This window comes from Hesperophylax consimilis, chromosome 22 (genome assembly GCF_061612785.1).
Source record: "Hesperophylax consimilis isolate HC1 chromosome 22, BYU_Hcon_1.0, whole genome shotgun sequence".
In the NCBI taxonomy this organism is placed as follows: domain Eukaryota; kingdom Metazoa; phylum Arthropoda; class Insecta; order Trichoptera; family Limnephilidae; genus Hesperophylax; species Hesperophylax consimilis.
The window spans coordinates 13,067,058-13,090,898 of record NC_142857.1 but is presented as its reverse complement, the minus strand read 5'-3'; the positions used below and the strand labels follow the sequence as shown (position 1 = coordinate 13,090,898).

The 23,841-nt window shown below is 33.7% G+C and overlaps 1 protein-coding gene across 1 annotated transcript in view; it reads left to right on the top strand.

Annotated features, from left to right (window-relative positions):
• The window catches only part of LOC149412867 (potassium channel subfamily K member 18-like), a 283,444-nt gene extending 261,782 nt beyond the window's left edge, over nt 1-21,662 (top strand). The window contains exon 4 of the mRNA XM_089645627.1: nt 20,736-21,662. Coding sequence (XP_089501753.1) covers nt 20,736-21,553 — 818 coding nt within the window. The 3' untranslated portion in view covers nt 21,554-21,662. The remainder of the gene's footprint in view (nt 1-20,735) is intronic.
• Nucleotides 21,663-23,841: the final 2,179 nt, after the last annotated feature.

Here is a 23,841-nt window from a genome sequence, read left to right as displayed (position 1 = left end):
ACAGAACTCGAAAATGAACATTGAAATTTGACGAATTGTTCGAATTCTGCGAAACAACCCATCCTAAGTGTACGAGGACCAATGAAATTGATACGTTTTTAAATTCATTTTTGCATAAATAATTTACGAATTTTAAATATTTTAGTTTCTTTTTATAATGAGTCAGTCGAGAATATTCTATTTCCATTTTGTTATAATACTTTAATAATGTGCTCTTTTGGAACTATTTTACCCGTTCGTTCGATTTTTAATTTTACCATCAAGTATTCCAAGGAATCCTAAATTTGTAAATCGAAGTTTAAAAATATGCTTTTCACAGCAAGTTACCAAAATGAGAATTCAAACCGTTGAAAGTTTTAACATGTGGCCAAGTCCTGCCTCGCGAACTCCATTACAACTCCAGTTCAAAGCACGCGGAGAGCAAACGATAAATAATTACGCCAGAATGACCAGGACCATTCTCGCTGGAAATATTCGGCGCAATTGAAACGCTCTGAAGGGTCGTAAAACAGTTGAGGGATGGTCGCGAATTTATTACGGGGCGTAAAAAACACGAGTGGGGCTGCACTGAACTTTCTACGTCGCGGGCTTTCCGATCGAATCGTTCATTAATTAATTTCCCATCTCTGGATTTAAGGGTTTTTAATGGTTTTTGAGTGAATTTATTTCGGATACTTTCTGAATTTGGCAATTATAATCGTTTAATAGTAATGTAATTTTTGTTAAAAAATAGTTTCTTTTGAAATTGAATTTTTAACTAAGGTATAGATGGGTTTTCAATTTATCACTCCTCAAAATAACAATACGGAAACTTATGAACTGCTTATTGCGGTTAAAGAGTCAGTGACTCAACAAACATTTCACCGTTTAATTCACCGCTTTTTCAAACTTGCCAAAATATGCCAAAAATCATTCGAATGATTTAATAAATACATTACTCTGCATCATTTTTTTCAATACACGACAAATAGGTGTGATGGATGCAAGAATGAAGATTACAAGATCACCAAATAAAAACTTCACAAAATTATTGATTTTAAACGTGTTGAAGAAAGATGTTGTACTTTTAGCATGCTTGTTTAAAGTAAAAAAAAAACAATACTACGATAGAGGATGACACAAACGGAGTGAGTGATGATTTTAACATCTTCCAGATGACTTCTCATCTTGACTGATGATTTTAACATCTTCTCAGATGACGAAACTTGCTTTTTAGTCTTACTCATCTTGTTTGCAATTTATTGATACCTTATGAAGTAATTTTATTAAGCTGACTATCTCATCAATTGATAAATCTTCTTTTCTCTTCCTTTTCTATCATATCCTACCATTCATTGCAAAAGACTAGATGATCTTTAAAATTAACAAATATACCAAATAACTGCAAATGAACGCTAAAATCCTTAATTATACTGCCACTCGAGCGATTGGTTTTATAAATTTTATACATTTACCATAATATTTAATTAATACCAATCCTAAAAATATTAACATGGAAACATAAAACGGCCTACGATGGTTTAAAGCCAGTGAATTCACCTAGATTTTACCGTTTATCCTATATTTTTAGGTTATATAAATTTGGCAAATTACAGCAAGAGATCGAAGCGTTTTTGTGTGTTCCCACAAACATTTCTCCAACTTGTGGTGGAAGGAGATTCTAAATAAAAGGTTTTTTGGGTTAAATCAAGGATTTATTAATACTTCGCGTATTACAATGGTGACTCGATAGTCGACCTAACTAGGAGCTGGCTAAATGGGATCTGAAAATACCAAGTTTGTCTGGGAGAATTCTAACTGGTCCTGGCGACTACTGGCTACTGGCTGCCATCTTACGGACTTCCAAGCAAGCTCTATGCACTGCCCTCTATGCGTGAATCTGTGAAGCTCTTACTTATCAACAGAAAACTTGGCACAATATGCCAAAAATCGTTCGAGTGGATATTTTCTTTGTGGGTGCTAACGAGAAAGCAAAAAAAAACTCTTAACGTGACCGGTGTTAAGTGAAATAGTATGATAGTCCCAAATTGAATTTTCATTCAACCCTGTTTACGAAGTTAAAATAACGGATTGTTGTTGCATTTCACTGCCCATAGTATTTATCACGACGACCAATAAACGACGGAAAAGAAAAAAAGCACATTGTTTTTTTTCATGGGCAATCATTTACGGCGAAAGGAATGCAATAAAAAAAGGTTCCTCGATATTTGCTGCTCGGTGTGATTTGGATTGCCTTTGGGATTTGGATGTTTGAAATAATTCCGACTGTGAAAAGGCAAAATAGAATAATCATCACTTTTTGCGGAAGCAAATTTTTGCTTCATTACTTTCTCTGTGGAAATAAAATATTCGTCAGAGTTTGGTAAGTACTGTAACGCTATTTTTCACGGTTCTTAATTCCAGTTTGTTCAAAATTAAAAGCAGCTAGCAGAAGCTTTGCCATTCGAATTCCTTTTCAGAATTTAGCAGCCAAATAAATTTATGTTATAAAATAAAAAATAAACGGAGTAACTCATTTTGTAAGTACAAGTAAAAAAATTAGGATAGTTTTATAATTGAAGCAGAATTTACAAGGCGCCAGTGTGTATTGCTAATTTATTGATAGACTCTTCAAATTATTAAATCATTAAATATTGGTGATAAGGTTAAAACGGGATTTCAGGCCGTTTCCTAATAAACTTTGAGAAGATTCGTAATAATCTCGAAACACGTGTGCACGCACCTGCGTTTGTCCTGATAATATATCATGTCGGAAGTTTTCCGACACATTTTCACTGGTATTTCACTAAAAGTTTATCAGAAAACCTATCGATTCATTCGTCAAGAGCCTTCAGTCCCGTTTTTAACCCGATTATGAAAAATTTAAAGAAATTATTAATAAATTGGCAATATTTATTTGTTTGTAAATTTTTTCCGCGTGTCAAGTGTCGAGATGACGAAAAATTTACAAATACCTATGATATTTTAATGTGAAGGATCGAGGATGTATGCGAGAAAAAAGCAGCGCTCGATCCTCTCTGCTTACACCTGAAATAGATTGATAGTGTTAATTTTACGTTCTTTCAGTGTTTCCAACGAATTTTTCGATAAGCCTAGATGAAAAAACGTCCTTTTAAGTCCTATGAAACGTAAAAACTTAGTATCTTAAAATAAATCTCTTTAAAACTTAGACAATTTATATTAAAAAGTAGTATTTAAAGCTCTTTTCTTTGCAACTTCTTTAATCACATATGAAAACGTTCATCATTTTTAGTGAGCAAACTTCTTCCACATAACCCCAGTTCTAACTTAAACGTCTTAAAACAAAGGCTGTTTATTTTTTACCTGAAAACGTTGATCAACTTGATCAAGCTGCTGCTAAAGCATAAGATTCAACTGCTCATTGAAAGTTTGGCAAAGTTTCGCCGCCAAGACCATATTTGGGCTAATATTTCACTGGCGTTTCGCTTCGTTTATCTCGGGCTTTCAACTCATCGCGCATCGGGGTAAATTCCCTACCTTATCTCTAACTCTCATCCCCTGGCTTCGCGTATCTGAACCTTCAGCAGCTAATATCTTATACAAAACTTGGAGGTAAGAAGTCTTTGGTATGCTTAGGTAGTTATTCCTAAAGTTAGTGGTACTTTCGTTGTTAGATTTAGCTGATAAAAAATGTAAAAGGAGCCCGAAATCAACAAAAAACGCTGTTTACGGTAAATTTAATATCATTCTGTGATACGAAATGTAAAACGTGAACTGTACGTTTCTTGACTCTGGGACTCTTGACCGTGGTTTCGTAACTTTCACTGTACAATACACACCTACTACAATACCTATAGCATAGTTTTATTGTACTCACATCTTTTACCCGAGTGGTCAGTGTCGCCCTACCCAACATTTTTTATGCGAAACCGCACAAGAGTCCCAACTGCGCCCAACCGCCTCGAACCAGTTTTTCTTTGGCATCTCCAATAGGGGTATGTTGTGAAGCGAAGCTAGTGGAATGAGATAGGAAAGTGGAAGGTGGAGAAGTACCTGGCTATTTATATTCAGTGTGATTCTGAGAGTACCTTCTTATATGGGAATTATTTCTAAGGCAACAAACTACAAAAAAAATATTTTCCTATCGAATTGTGGTAAACCTACCTAATTTTTCCCAATCATCTTCTTAAGACATCATTTTGTTTATTTTGAAACAATTGAAGTCACGAAAAAGTTTTTAAGTGTCTTTGCTCATTTTTTTTCAAATAAAAAAGCTGATTCAAAGCTCAATAGCTAATGATGGAAATTACGATCTCAGCTTAAAAGTTACGTTATTCCAGGCAATGCAAATATTTTTTTATGCCTTCTGTTTTGAGGTTAAATAAACCTAAGGGTACATTTTCCATTATTAATCAATATAATTACATAATTATTTCTTCGAAGTTCGAAGATCAACTGGAAATAGACAATAATGAATCCGGGAGATAACGTGATTTTTGTTCGGGGTTAATGATTAATGGTACTTAATTAAATAAGGGAGATAAACGGCACCCCTGATAAATGATGTAAAAGGTTCCATCAGGGAAGCGCGTCAATTCATAGTACACAACACAATACAGTCTTCTAATTTACTACAGGCGATTCTTCAACTTCTCTAACACAAGGACGGGTTGTTTCGGAGTATTTGATCAATTCATCAAATTTCAATGTTCATTTTCAAGTTCTGTGAAAGATTTTTTTAAGTTCTGTTTTTATTTAAGTTTTGTCAAGCAACTAGCCTTTAATGATATAATAACAGAACTTGAATTGGACTTTCACAGATCCCAGAAATGAACGTTGAAATTTGATGAATTGTTCAAATACTCCGAAACAACCCGTCCTAAGTGTTTATTGGTAGGAAAACACTGTAACGACTTTTAGTAAATCACCTTCCAAATAATATTTTGTCTCTAGTGTAATATGCAAGAATACAATAAATGTTTATATATATGTATATATTCATGTATAACGTATACATGTATATAATATCATACTAGCTGTTGTTTCCGGCATTGCCTGAATTCTATAAAGAGTTTTTCTAAATCAGAAGATGAAGGTGGTAATTTTCTTCTTATTTTGAACTTCAAGTGTGCAAAATTTCGTCAAGAACTTTCGAATTTCTGCTTTAAGGGATGGAAAGAAGAGATGGAGGTGGTTTTTCAAAATCTCATTTAAACTAGTAAACAGTAACCTTCCTCTTAATTTTAAGGTTATGTGTGCAAAATTTCATCAATCTTAAAATGTAACTAACTAACTATCACGCCGTTTTGCCGCAGGGGTAGGCAGAGAGGACGGACCGCCAAACAACTCGGTCTTAAATATACATTTAAAATAAAATAAAAGTTATTAACAGTTTTTGTTAAAAAACATAACATTCAGATAATGTAAACCTAATGAACTACTTCACAGAATAAATCCTTGAAGATTAATTAGAAGCTATTGATTAACTATCTACTTTCAATGAATAGAAGGTTTTCCATGTAATTTCGCGTACAAGTATAGTTTCAAATAAATTTTGTCCAAAAATAAACCCTTTTGTTCAAGTCCCAGTGATGCCCAGATCACATTTTAGAAGGTAAAATTCCGATGTTTTATCGTCTGAATTGAAAAAGACTAGGAGCTTATCAGAAAAGGGTATTTTTACATGTCATTAAAAAGACGGTTAAACTTTCTGCGGACTACTGTAAAAACAAAAGTAGTGAAAAAAATCTACTCATAATAGTGTGTTAAATTTATAAAAACCTACAATAATAGTTCCACGGTAATTTTGTGTTAAAAATAAGTAATTCTTATTGGGCAAAGCTTTCATAAATGGTTTTTCTGGGGGCTTTTTTTGTTATTCGTAGTACCATGTAATAAAGCCGCTAAAAATAGTTCATTGTGACTTGCAGCAGTAATAACTGTCACTAAATAGCATTTACCTACGGAATTACTGCATTTTTTCCACATAGAGCTATTGGAGTAGTCAATTTATCATCTCATGGGAACTTGGCGTATGTAGAATAAAATCACTTTTCCTCGTAGACTGTTCTATAGTTGAAAATTACAGTTGCGTGAATAATTCTTCTGAGAATGAAGCCAATTATTATAAAGCTCACTCACTAATGTTTCCTAGATATCAGTTTTAACAAAATAATGGTCAATGTACATTTATCGAGGAATTTCACGTGAATCATGTTTTGTCGATTTTTATTCTTGGATTATGAAAATTTAAAGTACAAAACTCTTTCAAAAATAAATTACAAAAATGAACGCGAACCAAATATTGAGTTAATTTTTTTTTTTGATACTGAGAGAGTCAAACTTTTCTACCCCGATTTGGTGAAAAGCATCATCATTTAAAGGTATAATGTGAAGCCTTACTGTACCGGACAGCAGATGGATGTACCAAAATAATTATTAAATAATCAAGAAAATTAATATTTATTTGATATCACATATTTTACGATGCCGACTCTTTTGAGGCGTATCTCGCATGATGATAAGATTTTCAATCACCGCACACGTGTAATATCGCCAGTTCAAGGATGAATTACTCGCACGACAAAACTGTGGGACCTTAGTAATTCTCGGCGTTATGACGCCTTATCATATTTCTGTTTAGATATAAAAATAATTGCTCCACATTAACACGTGTAGAAATTGTTGAATTCGAACCAAATAAATATGCAAACAACTGGCCCAACCAGTCAGTTGTCCGACGACATTCGCGAAGTTGTTTTTCATTGCAAATCCTTACCCAAGGTACCCCCGAGAGGAAAACGGCATTTTACAGTCAATGTCACTGGCGTACGTGTCTAGTACACTTATTGAAAACAGTTATTTTGGTTGTGTGTCTATTACTCCGGTTCAATGAACTCTAGATCTTAGATTTGATTTGAATTTAAATATATTTTTTAATGGTTCTGAGTGTAATAAAACGATAAATAACCAATCTATCACTATTTTAACAGATATTTTATTCTAATTACCATTTTAAAATTGGAACTGATATTTGTCGAGAATTCAGACTATCCGCGATCGTGATTTGTTAACCTTATGAAAATGTAGCTGTTTAAGAAAAAAAAATTACTTTTCATTATTGCATTTTCAGTAGTTACCTGAAAGGATTCCTTAAACAAAAAGACAACCTAAATTTCGAATCTAACCGCCATCAAAAATTAACACACCGTTAACATTAATATCACGTTTTTATTGTGCTTCTGTTAGTTTATGTAAATGTTTTGGCGTGATTTTAATTTGAAAATTCGAACCCCTGTTTGCAGTGAGAAAGGTTGTGAAGCAGGTCGACTGGAATAATTTAATTGGCCCGTAGGGGAGGGTTTGGTAAAGATTTTCAACCTACCCCTAATCTACGGTGCGGCTCCGGGGGTGGGTTGAAGAAAATACAGAATGAGTCACGGAAGAAAAATACGGGAACTGTGTGAGAGAAACTTTATTTAAATTATAATTAAGTGATGCATTTTTTCACTTAAAGTATTATGTTTCATATGTTAAACACGCAAAATTGTGAAATCGAGAACTCCGGAAACGTGCAAAAAACATTTCTCAGATTCCTCTTGTCTTAAAAAACTAATTCTAAGGTTTAGAGCACAGCCCTTAGGTGAAAGTGTCATTCATGTGCCACTGCTATTTTACATTACTTTTAACGGTAAGCACAGAGAAGTTAGATTTGAATTTATATTACAGTTTAACAAGTATACATAATACAAGTCGACGGTTTTAAGTAAAACCCTTTGTACGGTGACGCGGTTACTTGTGTAACTCACGGGAAAGAGGAATGAAAACTAATCCTACCCTCTGCCAAATGAAAACCTGTAATCCCGACATAGAATTGTACTGACCCACACCAAATACAGAGTATTCAACAATATATCGTATTCACCAGCAGCTTTGTTATCGTGATGTGTTGATTTAAGTGGGGTCCACACTATGATGATTTTAAGAGAGATTTGATATCACAAGGTACTCGTACGTTACAAATACTATTGAGCTCACGGCTATCGCCACTTGAGATAATTATGTTCCTCCCAGGCGGTTTTGTCAAACTTTATCAGTGCATTCAATAGGTATATTGAACGTTGAACAGCGATTCCATCAAATTATCACGTCGTGATAAAGCCAGAAATACTTGAAGACTTTTACACTGGTCATTTTACCTTCCCAGAACTTCATTTCCTTAAGAAAGACCTTCTACACAGTATCCCAAAAGATGACACACTCCTGTGTGGGGTTAATGTAAAAAAAAAGAAATGACGAAAAAATCATCGTTTTATGAATAGATAGATCACCGGAATAAAAACTTTATTCAAAATACAATAAAATTTACTAAGGTCGGGTTTTTTCGGAGAATTTTTAACAATTCATCAAATTTCAACGTTCATTTCCGGGTACTGTGAGAGTCCTATTCAAGTTCTGTTATTATTTCATTATAGGCTAGTTGCTTGACAGAACTGAAATAATAACAGAATTCGAAAAAATCTTTCACACAACTTGAAAATTAACTTGAAGAATTGTTCGTATTCTCCGAAACAAATCGTTCAAAATTAACCATTTTATTGAATATACCAAAACAGCTACTACAATGGACGGAAAAATTGCTAGAAATCTGTTGATTGGATCAGAACGCCATACGACACAGCAGATGGCGTAGGCGACGGCTAAAACAGATGGCCAGTAGCAGGTGGTCAGGAGTAGTCAGTAACCAGCAGTAATTGACCAGTCTCAGTTGACCAGCAGCGCAAGCCATCAGTCGTTAGTCCCAGGAAATCAGAAGCGGAATGTTCATTTGATTATAAGAGCCGGCACACGGATATCCCCTACTATTGTAATGTCTTGGTAGAGATGCGTCCGGCTCAGCTGTTCATGACGTCAGCGGTGGCTGTGGCAGGTGATGCAGTTTCTATAAGAGCCGGCATATGGAGACACCTGACTATTGTAGTGTCTTGATGTAAATAGTTCGTCTCACGTAGTCAAGCAACGGGCCGTCAGTTCAATTTTCCACTATGTACGCAGTGGCTGCGGAAAGTGATGCAGCTTTCAGTTGAGAATCAGAGAGGGCAAGTCAAGTTTTAGAAAATCATCACGTTTTCAGAGTGTTGTCTCGACCAGTTGTAAATATTGAATAGCATAAATATTTTGTTAGCGGTTAATACAGGGTTTTCCAATAAGAGGTGTTATTTTAAATAGCCCGCTATTTAGGTAGATGTTACTTTTGAAGCTGTCATTTTTTAACATTTGATAAGTAAAAACTATGCCGTTAGTAAAAATGGAACGATACACGCTTCAACAACGCATTGAAATTATTAAAATACACTTGAGTGAATCAAATGCAAATCATCTTGAGTGATGTGGCCCATTTCCATCTCGGTGGCTTCGTCGGATTGTCGCATCTGGGGCTCGAAAAACCCAAGAATTATTATTGAAAAGCCTCTTTATTCTATACGTGTGACTGTTTGGTGCAGTTTATGGTCCGGCGGAGTCATTGGACCGTACTTTTTCGAAAATGAGGCTGGAGCAATAGTTACGGTGAATGGATTGCGCTATCGAGAGATGATTAATGATTTTTTATGGCCGCAATTAGATGGTATTGATCTGCTAACGTTTACTTTTAACAAAACGGCGCTTCGTGCCACACAAGCAACGAAACTATTGATCTTTTACGATTGAATATAAAAATAACACCTCTTATTGGAAAACCCTGTATAAGGATCGTGTACGCTTCATTTAACCACAACTGATTATTTGTTTCATATCTTCCCCGACTTTTCATATCATTCACTCATATAGTATAATGTTAAAAAAACTACATTGTCTTGATTTTGATTCGACTCCATACCTCATTCTAATGCAAAGTTAATGCGTAAAGTCTTCCTCGGGCGTCCCAGACTGTTTACCATTTACTACTGTATATCACGTTGTTACTGTTAACAACTTCACTATACCAACTTACATTCGACTTCTCCCGGACTTCTTATTTCATTCAAATCACTTTCTAAAAACTCCTGACACTAATAAGAACAAAATTTAAAAGCCTACGAGGCACACACCTACGGACTTTGCCTTTTTTTACGTAGATATGTGATAATGGTCTGTTTAGGTTCCGAAAGTTGAGATAGATTTATTTATTATTATTTATTTTCACACAATAATAACTTCACGGAGCGCTTACCTGCTAAATCTATTTTTACACAGAATCTTTACGTCATTTTGTGATGTACTATTTAAAAGCAAATTGAAATAACACTAGTCACCGTAGTCCAATACCCGTCACTTCCACGTTTCTTTCCCGAGATATAGCGGATAGCGGATAACGGATACCGGAATCGTATACAAATAATGTATTCAGAATGTTTCCATTTGGAGACGGGAGCCATCAGAAGATACAAATCGATAGCCAGTCGCAATGGAAACATTCTGTATAACTTTATTTTCTACGGGGTTTAAAAGGGAGGCTTCAGTACCTAAACATTTTGGGAGTTGTGTATCTGTGGAATAAAAGAACGTTGTCGAACAATACCTTTTCATGACACGAAAAATGTGAAACAAAAAACCCAAATAATTTTTCAGTTTTTCTTTTACCTTCAATGGTTGATATATAATATGAAACCCAGAAAAAGGTTCGGTCGCAAATAGCTATTAAAATGCATTTTTTTCATTTTTAAGATAGGTACTGAAATACGTATTTTTCATTGTTATCTAGCTGCTGCGAAGTGTTTTTCTATTAAAAGTGCGTATTTACCGTGTCCCCATATTCTGTATATTTACCTTTTTTTACATAACGGCATTCTTACTTGAACAGAAAATCAATTGCACCAGTTTTTCTGTGTTCTAGGAGTCTAAAAGCCTTAATTCATATTGATTACAATCGTTTTATTTCAAATAGGTGTATATCACATTACGTGTTATCTATTCAATGCTCACATTAAATTTTAGTACCATTTAATATGCATTTTTATCCTGGCACAATGTAAATTAATTAGTCATGCTTTACAACTTCCTTGAAATAAGAAGATAAAATGTATCTTAGGCTTATAAAATATTGCCAATTCATTTAGAATTTATAATTACATTTGTTTGAACGTACGCAATGTGACAAAGATTACTGAAATAGCGAAATACTTGTATATTTGTGTTAAAAAGTGTAATTATAAAATGTTTATTTTAATTTAGTCAAATTAATTCCATTTCAAATAAAAATAAATGTACATTATATTTTACTGTGAAATAGTTGTAACTCGTGATAAATGTCCTGATGTAATTTGATTAATAATGAATAAAACCCAGAAAAAGGTTCGGTCGCATCAAGGAATGTTTTAATTGATATATAAAATTTGAAACTTTGCTTTATGTACAATATCAAGTATTATTATTTGGATTTGATGTTAATCTTAGTATTAGCATTTGATATTTTTTGGTTTTGAATATATTTATGCTATTATCCATGTATTATGTTATACTTACATACATAAATTGTCAATTTCTTCTGTAAAAGCCCGATAGGGCGATAATGAATGATAAAAAAAATAAAACACCGAAACACAAATAGAATGGTCGAATTAGCTCAGTGGTCAGAGCACTACCCTGGCAAGGCAGAGAACTTGGTTTCAATTTCCAGATACGACCGTTTTTTTTCTGTTTTTTTGTTGTCTTCAATGATTGATATATGATTTAGAATTAATATCCAATTATGAACAAATGTAGAGTAAATAATTATAACTTTTTATTAATCCTAGAAAACTAAGGATTTTAATAAGTAGTAAATCCATCGTAAGAAGATGGCAGCATGGTGTAGAGATAATAATTACTGTTTATAAGTACCTGATTATAGTTCAAATGGTTTAATTAAATACTGCGAGTGGAATACATCTTGGCCTTTGAAATAATCGAGTATTTTTAGATAAGTCTTTTTATAAGCCCAGAAAAAAATAATGTATAAGCCTATGAAAACTGCTTTTAGTTTAAAATCTCCTACTTACGAACCCATTTTCGGTTATGATTTTATTGTATAATGTGGCAAATTAAGTTATTTATAAAATTATCGAATTTTTTTTTTATATATATGCCTATATATAATTAAATATTTACGCCTGAACATCCACAAAATAAAATAAAAGGCTCTTTTTGGCCATGTTTTTTTCTTGCATTAATCAAAACAGGCGGATGGTGCTAAGCTGGAATTCAATCCTTATCGCCATCTACATAAGGGTTGTTATTGATAGCGGCTCAATTTAAAATATTACATGACGTAGTGCATCGCCTTAATGGAAGCATTTTTCTTCAACATTAACTTCATATCTCGAAGAAGGCCCTGATAAAAATGATTGACCTCATGGCCCATGTCATCTTTGGAGATGCTGTGTGAAGGGTTTTTTTTTTAGAGGAAGAAGTTAACATATATCTTGAAGATACCCATGTCGTAGGACTGAAACCGGGAAATCGTTCCACAGCCAAGCTTTTAAACTCGTGTACGAATCGTAGCAAAGTAAAGTCTTTATTTCGCTTCAGTATTTATTCTTGTGTAATTGTATGTAATTGTAAAGCAACAAGAAGTACATTTTTTCTTGCGTTTTTTAGTCTGAAGTTTAAACTTTACATATCTTAATAATTTATTTAAATATTTGTTTGTCCATTAATTCTCATTATTTTTATTTTCAATATTTTTATCAAAATTCAAACTGGTAGTGGCGGCTCGTATCTTTTGAGTGTACTATAGTTCTAGTATTACAAACACTGGCATTATTTATGTTGTTTTAGGCGAAAACGTTGAAATTTTCTGAAAACCTTCATGAAAGAACAAATCCCCTTTTCCAAAATCCATCCCTTAACACTCAAAAGTCACGAGCCGCTTCGTGGAAATACTAAATGTTAAAATACTTTTTTTTATTAGATATAATTACATGACAGGCCATCAATCCCGCACATGCCAAATGCAGGATTTTCCAATAAGAGGTGTTATTTTGATATTCAATCGTAAAAGATCAATGGTTTCGTTGCTTGTGTGGCACGTAGCGCCGTTTTGTTGAAAATAAACGTTGTCCAGATCAATACCATCTAATTTCGGCCATGAAAAATCATTAATCATCTTTCAATAGCGCAATCCATTCACCGTAACAGTTGCTCCAGCCTCATTTTCGAAAAAGTAAGGTCCAATCGTCCAATGACTCCGCTGGACCATAAACCGCACCAAATAGTCACACGTTGAGAAAAGAAAGGCTTTTCAACAATAACTCTTGGGTTTTCCGAGCCCCAGATGTGACAATTTTGCTTGTTGACGAAGCCACCGAGGTGGAAATGGGCCTCATCACTCAAGATGATTTGCATTTGATTCACTCAAGTGAAATTTAATAATTTCAATGCGCTGTTAAAGCGTGTATCGTTCCATTTTTATAAATGGCGTAGTTTTTACTTGTCAAATATTAAAAAATGATAGCTTCAAAAGTAACATCGAACGAAATAGCGGGCTATTCAAAATAACACCTCTTATTGGAAAACCCTGTATAACGAAAATATCTCCATGCTAGCCGACTCCACCCTACTGTAGACGTAACCATGAATAATATTTCAAACCCCGTAAAGCATAAGCATTTAACATTAAATCTCAATTTAATTTAAACTTTAAAATATAAAACAATGCTACTTTTAATGGTGCATCTTTGAATAATCACTTTATTTTTACAAATATACCAATTATTTAGATTTTAAGGTGTTTTGAGATACTGTTATGATTTGTTTTTTGGTTTTTACTACCATTCTAAGTATCTGTCGGTTTGATAGGTTTAATACCTATCAAACCGACGTGTCGCTGTGTCGTACACGCTGATTTCCGTAACCGCCCAACCGATTTCAATTAAATCTTGTGAATGTGTATGGTTGGTTCTAGCTTTAAATATAACTTATTGGCGCTATTGTCGATATATTTTTTTCTAATTTCTTATTCAAAAATATACACAACCACAAATTTTATCTTCTCTACATAGAAGACGCTATGTGGCAGGACAACGTCTTATATTAAAAGAATTATTTCAAATGTTTGAGTTAAATACTAAACGGTTTCTAATCTTAATATCAAAGATATTAGAAGAACGAGATATGCTATGTTGGCCGCCGGACCGTAGCCGGAGTACTACCTAATTAGGGTACTTTGAACGGTATCGGGGCGTGTACGCACAGAAATCTGTTCTATGTATTAGTGCGGATACCTTAGCGTAAGCGAAGGTGTGCAGTAGTATTGGTGAACAAAACCGGCGACACTCGGCAAAACAATTCCACACAGTATGAACTGCTCATAGCACATCTCGTTCTTCTAATATCTTTGCTTAATATATTCAAATTTAACCTGGGCATGTTTGTGCTCGCCAAACTCGAAAAGTAGTCCACCGATATCACTGACAATGTTAAAGTTTGTTCTTATTAGTGCCAGGAATGTTTAGAGAATGGTTTGAATGGTATAAGAAGTCGGGGACGCTCGAGGAATACTTAACACTTTATCTCTGCACCGGAATGAGATACGGAGTCAAATTAAAGTCAATGTAATGTAGTTTTTTTAACAGTAACATTGTGGTATACAATACAGTAGTAGTGAATGGTGGAAAAAGTCGAAGGCACCTGAGAAAGTCATTTGCAACAGCGGAGCGTAAATTGCGACTTTCCTGACACCCATTAAAAGAATATTTTTTTATGCCAAGTACTCAATAAAAAGAAAAATGAACAAAAGCAGTTCATAAATATTGTTAGAGTTAGTGTACTTAGGGAAAACAAAATTTTAATTAGAAGAAATATTATTAAATGATTCCATTAATACGAATGAATGAGGTTTCCCACCTCCAGTTACAAAAGCTCGAAAAAAACTGAAAAGAAATGCAAAACTACACGCTTTCGGAGGCTGCGAAACAGGTGAATGGAAAATGTTGAAGATATTTCTCAAATGAACGGAAAGCAACGCGAGATTTTCCACGTAACGAATAAAAGAACCTGCGGGGAAAAAACAAGCCATTGAATTCCAATGGCAACACATATTTCACGTATCCAAAGATAAATATAAGGTTTCGCTATACCATTCAGCGATATAATTTATCGATATTTCTTGAACTGGGAAAGAAGCAGAAGTCACAAAAATATTAAACGGTAAGACATTCCTTTGCACGTGTGAACTTATGGCACCTATATCAAGCTTTTAAAGTCACTACCGTACTTTAACTCATGCCAAAGAACTTTAGAATATCATAACAAACGTATCCTGGAATAAAGAATTTATTATTATTATTATTAGTATTCTTATCTCATTTCATCAACTTCCACTTATTCTAATCGGGTCGGACGCCCACTGGTTTGACAAAGCGCCTTCGGGCGTCTGTTTTATGTTTCTTCAGCAGCCTTCAAACCGAGCAAACAATATGAAAAATAAGCATATTATTTTAATCCACTAGCAACTACTACTATACAAACAAAGTAAATTCAATCAACGTTACGTACCTACAAAATTTAAGCCAAAAAATCCTCCACAGACGTTTTGCCGCAAGCTATTTAAATAACCTAATAAAAAGAACGGAAAGAACGAATAGCTTCACATTTCCGTACCTATTCATCCATTTATATACACCCACCTTCTCATTATATATTATTTTTTGCATGTTTTCTCATTTTCCCCGATGAAAATTGTTAAGTTGTTTCTTGTATAACTTGTTTACAAAATTGTTTGGCAGTAAAATTTAAAACAAATAAGTACTGTAAAACATATTAAACGTACATACATAGCATTATACAAGGTGAGTAGCTTAGACAATTATTGCAAGAGGCATATTAAAATATTAACCTTTAATGAAGTCAACAAAATCAGTTATACGAATAAACGGTAATACCAAAACGGCTGGGTGGCGGCAACATGCTGAGCATAAAGCACCTCTGGTGGTATAAATGGGAAATAAAAACCCCACAGTTTCGGAGATAATACTAACTATTTTACTATTTTGATTTTGAAATATAGTTTTTCACGAGAGCGATACTGGGAATACCTATCTGTAAATGCACCGACGTCACATATAAAGAGAACGTATTCTGTGTTAGAACCTATGAACTTACTTTGCCATTTATAAAGCTTACAAACTTGCGCCAAATTACTGCTGGCTCTAGATGACGGTAAACAAAAATATCGAAAATTACACCACGCAAACAGGAAACCGCCAAAACAACCTGCACACATAACATTTTAACGACTGTAATATTAACTGTATTTACCGCCTGATAAAACCGCATACGTAGTTCACAAGTTGCAGATTTAATTAAATTTTATGAACTATTCTAGCGCCCTGGAACTTTAACATTGTTCCATTTAAGGGGTAGTTGAGCCATAAACTGTATTACACGCATCACCGGCTAATACGTTTCCCCATAAACTAGGCGGATGATGTAGGCCCATCACCATTGTTACCTCAAGCCGTTAGTTTTTCCCTGCTTTTGGGAACAACATGTTGTTTAATCAAACTCTCCTACCTGGGCCATTTCATATTTTGCACACGTTATAAGAAAATTGGTTTCCAAAATTCAACGTAATGAAATGCGGTAGAATTTACGAATTTGTTTGAATTATAATTAAAATTACAATTGGTTCTTACGTAAAATGAACAATATGTTCTTACGTAAATTTTCTGCGATATTAATCGATTTGTAAATATGAAAGTTTTTTAAGTAAATATTTGGGAACGCTGGACAGGCTTAATACGATTTAAAAAAATAAAACTTTTTGATTTACCTTATTTACTATCAAATGAAACTGACTACATTTAGGCCACTTATGTAAAATCATGAATACCAATTGACATAAATTATTTGTGGCTGTCATTTGTGGTAATTTTAATTTCACACAATTAAAAAAAACCTAACTAATTTCTACAGAGTAAATGGTAACTCCAGCCACTCGTATGATATCAGGAATACTGACATAAAATAATGTCAACAACAGAAATTATTGTAGCCTATATCCCATACAACGAAAGCGAATTATTTATTTTAAGTAATTAAAAATTTAAATTTTACCAAATACAATCAGTTTCCTTTTATAGTAATTAAGGTAAATCAAAAGGTTTTATTAAAAAAGTGTTTAACGTGGCCAGCGTTCCCAAATAATTACCGTTTTTTAAAACAAACCATTAAATATTATATTAAAGTATAAGTGGATAAACAGGTCTTTAAAACACGCGCAATTTTCGAAATAAAGCAAGTGTTTTAAAGACCAGTTATCCACGAATACTTTACGCTATTTTTTTATTGCTACACTTTGAAAACATAAATATTGATATTATTATTAAAAATTTGGAAATAAGAACTATCAATGAATTCGTGATGTGACATCAAAATATCTTGTTGTCATGGAAATGAAAAACACAAACATTAATTTGCAATCTGTCACATATAATTAATAGTTGGATTTATAGTTAAAAGTTGACATTTAGACTTCACATTTTGTTGATTTGTTGACGTTGCCATGGTAACTTTAAAAAACGCGCGTTCATAAAGTGCGATTTAAACACGCTAGAGCGTACTTTAAATGAGTAAAAAAGGGCACCAATAAAAAAATATATTATTTATTTATTTTTTGCTAACAAATTAGAGAGACGTCAGAAATTTCGTATCGACACCGTTAGTAAGGTAGTGAATAATAAAACAAAAAAATAATTTATATGAACATACAATAATGTTGGTACCTACTTTATCACAAGTTTGATAAGATTTAAACTTATCAGTGAAACTTATCTTGAATGTGAATAATTTATTAGAATAAGACAGGGTCTTTTATGCATAGCACAAAGGATAACAAATTATAAGCAATAATTACTCGCCTTAAATATTCATACAAATTGAAAATATCTCCCGAAAAAAAGTAATTGCCGCCGACGGGAGTTGAACTCGCACCTATTGATGTCCGGTCAGGTGCTCTGGACTACTGAGCTACGTCGGCTTTTTCCCAGCCCGCCAAATGATTCAATATGTGTTAGTACTTCAATCAACAATTACTGCTTATTACATTTTTTGTCACTTGTAAACAACCAATTTTATTTTTGTAGGAGAAGCTTTGTTAGTGTTGAAGCTTTTCACACTAGATGGCGTCGAGTCAAATTATATCTACATTTGTTGGTGAAATATTTTAACTTGTAAAAATTAAGTTGTTTTTTTTTTGGTTTGGAATTTGTATGGATATTTCAGGTGAGTAATTATTGCTTATAATTATTTTTTAAAGAGCAATCTTGGGAAAAGGCATTTAAGAGCGCCGAATTCGGTATGAGGGAGATAAAAAAATGGCTCGACAAAAATCTTCTTACCCTAAACACCTCGAAAACCAAATTTCTATCATTCAGTAAAACAAATATTGGGCAACCAAAAACCGTCCCGCTTTTACACCTGCATCCATGTACTACATCACAAACCAAAAACTGCGACTGCGAAAAAATTGAACATTCGGATAATATTAAGTATCTTGGTTTAACAGTGGATTGCAAACTAAAATGGGAACTTCACATAACTTCACTTGCAATAAGAATCCGAAAACAAATATACATTTTTAAAACGATTAGAAACATTATGTCACTTAAATTACTAAAAAATGTTTACTTTTCCCTTTGTCAAAGCATTTTAATTTATGGTATATCGGCATGGGGTGGTGCCGCAGACACATACATCAAGCTACTTAATACAGCTCATAAAGCACTTATTAGAACTATGTTCAAAAAACCATATCTTTATCCCACTGAAAATCTTTTGATTAAAAATAAAATACTTGATATCAGGAAGCTATTCATAAAAAAAATTATCCATACAAATTGCATAAAATCGTCACCTTCACACATATCTCACTCCCAGAACACTAGAGCTAAATCTAACAATCATTTACAAGTGCCAAAAATTAAATCCACATATATCAATAAAAAACATGAATCTTACCTCGCACCTTCCATATTCAATATTTTCTTAAAAGAAACACAACATACAACTCAAATCAACAGAAAATGTACATATAAATACTTTAATACGTGGCTAATGAACAAAAAAAGAAATGGCATTAACAAGTTACTTGCAAACCTTCCATGCTAATTTTTATATGACATATTAAAAAAAAAAAAAAAAAAAAATGTTCAATTACTATTACATATGTATGTAATAATTTATATTTAGATTATTTTATCTAGGTAATCTTTTATTTTCTAATTACGTTTCTTTTCCTGTATTTTGTATTTTTATTTATTTTCTTTGTATTTTTATTCACTTTTATTCTTATTGATATATGTAATGGTAGATACTGCTACCCGGCTCAGAACAGATATTGTCTAGTGAGTCGGGTAGCGTACATAATTTGTAAACAAATATTGATGTCAATAAACGCCCGGGTTACCGGCAAATTAAAAAAAAAAAAAAAAATCTGAAATAAGATAATAATTTACCCTCCTCACAACTTTGACCAACCGGGTTGCGATATAGCTCCCTTGCGTTTTCACTGTACAGTCATGGGCGCTCTTGTGAGGTGACACATAAAAAAATAACTCTTTTACATTACATACCTACCTTGTTATTTCATTTTCATACTGATTTGGGAATTCAATTTATCATTTTATACTATATGTAAAGCAGGTAAATAAATATGTTGATTTTTGAAAATATGAACTAGCCATTTCATACATATCTGCATTGAGAATGAGAATTAAGAAAAACCGTGTGGGGAAAATAAATCTCTTTGTCAAGCAACCGTTTGGGGCAGATAAATCCTTTTGTCAAAACAACAGTTTGGGGCAATAAATCTCAGATAAATATCAGATCTTTGTCAAAACAACCGTTTGGGGCAGATAAATCTCTTCAATTAAAATGTAAAAGACAATAGCCTTGTTGGGTGCCAACAAATTTACAGAAGTGTTATACAAATTTGCTCATGGGTTACTTCCTCATTTGGTCGCATCCAATATTAAGTTTTAATTTAAGTAAGTAGTAGGATTCAGTACAAACTCTGTTACCTGTCCGATAAAAACTAAAATATATATAGAGCGGTGCTTGAAAAGGAAAATGATCCCGTTCCATTTATAGATCATCTTACGACTAAGCATAATATGTATACAAAGTGTAAGCAAATCTTCATCAAACATAGTAACAAAAAACACATCACTATAATCAAGTGTTTGGTTAACATTTCTTTACCGATATGAGGAGAAAACGGAAGCTTGTAAACGAAAATGATATCGTTGCGTTTTATTTATCACCCTCGTAGGAGAGTTGCAAATTTCATGGTTTCCAATTGATTAGAGATTGCTAGGAAAGCATCTTGTGGGAGCGATTGGGGTTGCTGATAACGCGGGTTGAATCGCACGAATTGTATTGAATTCTAAAAGTGGCTTGCTCTAAGTTCATTTGGCTTCTAGATATCTCTTAGGATCTGTTTATTCAGAATTCATACGCTTTGAGTTTCTTTTTTTCAGGAATTATTATTCTCAAAGGTTATCAGAATATACTAATTGGTTTGGGCTTATCTGTGCCTTTATCGATGAAGTTTTCTTCATAATTCAATGTTTCAGGCAACATCGTATTGCGCGAACATGGTAAATACCAAAAGACTGTCTGAAACGTTGATCCGAGGAAGTTTTAAAATGCTTTCTATGTAAACCTGCTGTCAACTATATACTTTATATTTTAAGTCCTTTCAGGAATTTAAAGTAGTTTCTCCAAATAAGTAATATTTTGACTCTCTTTATTTTCAGGTTACGGAAACGTGACGCCAAGAACGCCTGCCGGGAAGCTGGTGACCATAGCCTACGCCCTTTTAGGAATACCACTCATGCTAGTCTACCTCTCTACTGTCGGGGATGTCCTCGCCAGAGCCTTCCGCCGCTTATACAATAAGCTGTGTAAGCCCACCAGACCAACGAAACCCAAAGTCAAGGGCAAACCAACACCATCACTTAGTGCCAACATCAATTATAAAGGGCAGAACCACATTCCCGATGGTCTCACCAAAGGTTACTATGGAGATCTTAAGCCCAATGAGGTCGTCATCCTTGATTGCGTAGATGCAAACCTGCCATTGGGAGGAGCAATAGCATCTGGAGGTATCCCTTCAGGACTTGGAATGAACAGCTACGCAAGGAAGAGATACTACCATAGAGCATGCCCGGATCAAGAAAGAGTGCCCATAATATTGTGCATGCTTATTATACTAATTTATATGTCACTTGGTGCAGTTTTGTTCAATAAAACAGAAAACTGGACCCTTTTAGAAGGATCTTACTTTTGTTTTACTAGTCTCAGCACTGTTGGTTTTGGGGACCTGTACCCCGGACAACATGCCAGTCAAATATCTGCACAAGCTGAAGAAATAGCTCTTTGCGTGTGTTCTGTATATATCCTCATCGGGATGGCCGTGATTGCAATGTGCTTCAACCTAGTGCAGGACGAGATAATAGTACTAGTTAGGAAGTTCAACCGAGCATGTGGCGGTCAGACGAGAACCCATATTCCGCAAAGAAACGTAGACGATTTGGAATCCGTAGAAGAGATATCGATGTCCGTGGTATCCTGACAGCGGCCTCAGATGGAAGTTGGAGCCCCCATAGTGACGGTATCCTCTTCAACGGTCGCTTCTTCTTCCTCCAAGTCACTGTCAATGCCTGTTCCAATAACTATTCAAATACCACAAAACTTTACCCCGGGTTCTATGCTTCCAGGTAAATGCAATAGTCTTCCAAGAAAGAGGACTTCGGATTACTACAAGAATTCAAACTTTCAGAGAAACACTCCAATGAGGAGGTCGAGTGGCAACGAAACGTTAGTTGAATACTTCGTACCAAGAAGTGTCAGTGAATTTAACTTGACTGGACTCATCGAAGAGAATGGTAGTTTTGGACCTCCCCAACCCATTTCTGGAGTTTTGAGAGCATCTGGAAGATTAGCGGGATCTGGAATCAAGCCCTCGACCTCTGGAGGAGAAGGCCAATGCAAGGGCAGAGATAAGATGGTCACTTTTGAGGATGATCAGGTTCTCCAAGGAAGTTCAGCAAGGAAGAATGTAAATATGGAAGACGTTTTTATGTGACAACAGCGAAGTGTCGGTTGAGATGATCCCTTGTCATTTTGAGAACAAACTTAAGTTATGCAGAGTTACGTTTGTTCGCTCTATGATAAAACGAACAATCTTTTCCTTCGGTAGAAGTCAAAGACTATTTTCGAGTGTAAAACATAAATTTGATAGTAAATAAAGTACATTTAGTTTTTTTTTATTAGCCGATGTACGATAAAATTATTATCCTTATGAACAAAATGGTAACAAAAAAAAATTCAACCCAATTAAAAGTTATTAGACGGATATTTTTGTTTTCTCAATACGTTTATGGGTTTAAAAAATATTTATTGGTTTCACGATGTTTTTAATTATTGTAAGATGAAGAAATATTGGCTCTTCTTTAAGAATCTTTTTTTTTTGTAATGAAAAAAAATTAAAAACACAACGAGAGGCCAAATTAATCGGAACGATATAAAACTTGTAAAAAATCGCCTAATTGGGGCAAATTGGATCAACAAAAATGGTCCTCGAAGGTAAAATAATTCCTTTATTGGATACTTAACTGAAGAAGACATTATAACTTTGTTAATTGAATTTTGAAATAAACAATATTATTACTGAAACTTTACTTTTCGTTTCATTTATGTAAGTCTTGAAAATACTGAGTTAATAAACTAATGATTGGTATTTCTGAGGTACCCACTTTCCCACTTTCCCACTTACCAATATTTTATAAAGTTCAAATTCATTTCCCACGGAACATTGATAAAAAAGGGAAATTAATTTTTATTTTTTATTTTTCAACTGTCACAGTTTGATAATGCCTTTAGAGGGCGAAACAGCTGTCACGCGTAATAATAATTACACAGCAGAACTTGTTTAAAAATAAACTGTTTTTATAAACCCAATAATAATATTATTGTATATATAAAAAAATAAAATGGAGTTCTACAAATTCAACTTAATAACAATAAAAAAAAGAGAAATTAACTTTGCCAAAAAAAATGTAAAACATTCGATTCTTTTAATGTAATTCGCCCACTTTACTCAAAAGTTGATTCGAATTTCATTCTAAATTAATTTTCTTCTTCCCGCTCATATATTACATACTTTAAAAACAAACAAAAATGTGGGAGGGATATTTAAAAACAATGATTTATTTCAGTACCATGAAGGCGTTCCAGATATTTATTTGAAAAATAACCCAAAATCCACTCGGGGCAATCTGTCAATATTTGAAGATTCTATGTGGGGCATATTTAAAAAAGCAACGGTCATGTAAGAGTTGAGAAGTCTTGAAATACATGTTGTAGGAGTGAAAAAATATTAAAATTGGAAGATTTTCATTCTGTATTTTTTTTCTTGCATATTATGTTCATGGCCGTATTTTAAAATGGATCCATAAACCGTTGTTTTGATTGTCATAATGTTATCGCAGTTCCGCGAAGTAGCAAAATGATATATCAGGCTTGTAATCAAGGGCGGCTCGTGACTTTTGGGTGTAGTAGAGTGCTAATATTACAAAAATGACATTATAGATGTTGTTGCAGCTGAAAACGATTTTTATTTTTGAAAATTCGATTATCAAACTGAAATTTCAACCAAACTGAAAGAATCTTCATACAAAAAATCGAATTTTCGAAAAAAAATAAGCAATCTTTTTCAGCTACAACAACATCAATAATGCATTTTTTTTAATATTAGCTCTCTATTACACCCAAAAGTAACAAGCCACTGGTTTGTATACTTATCCAAAATTTCAAGAGATCAGAATAAAATACGGACCATGTTTATCACCACGATGCTTG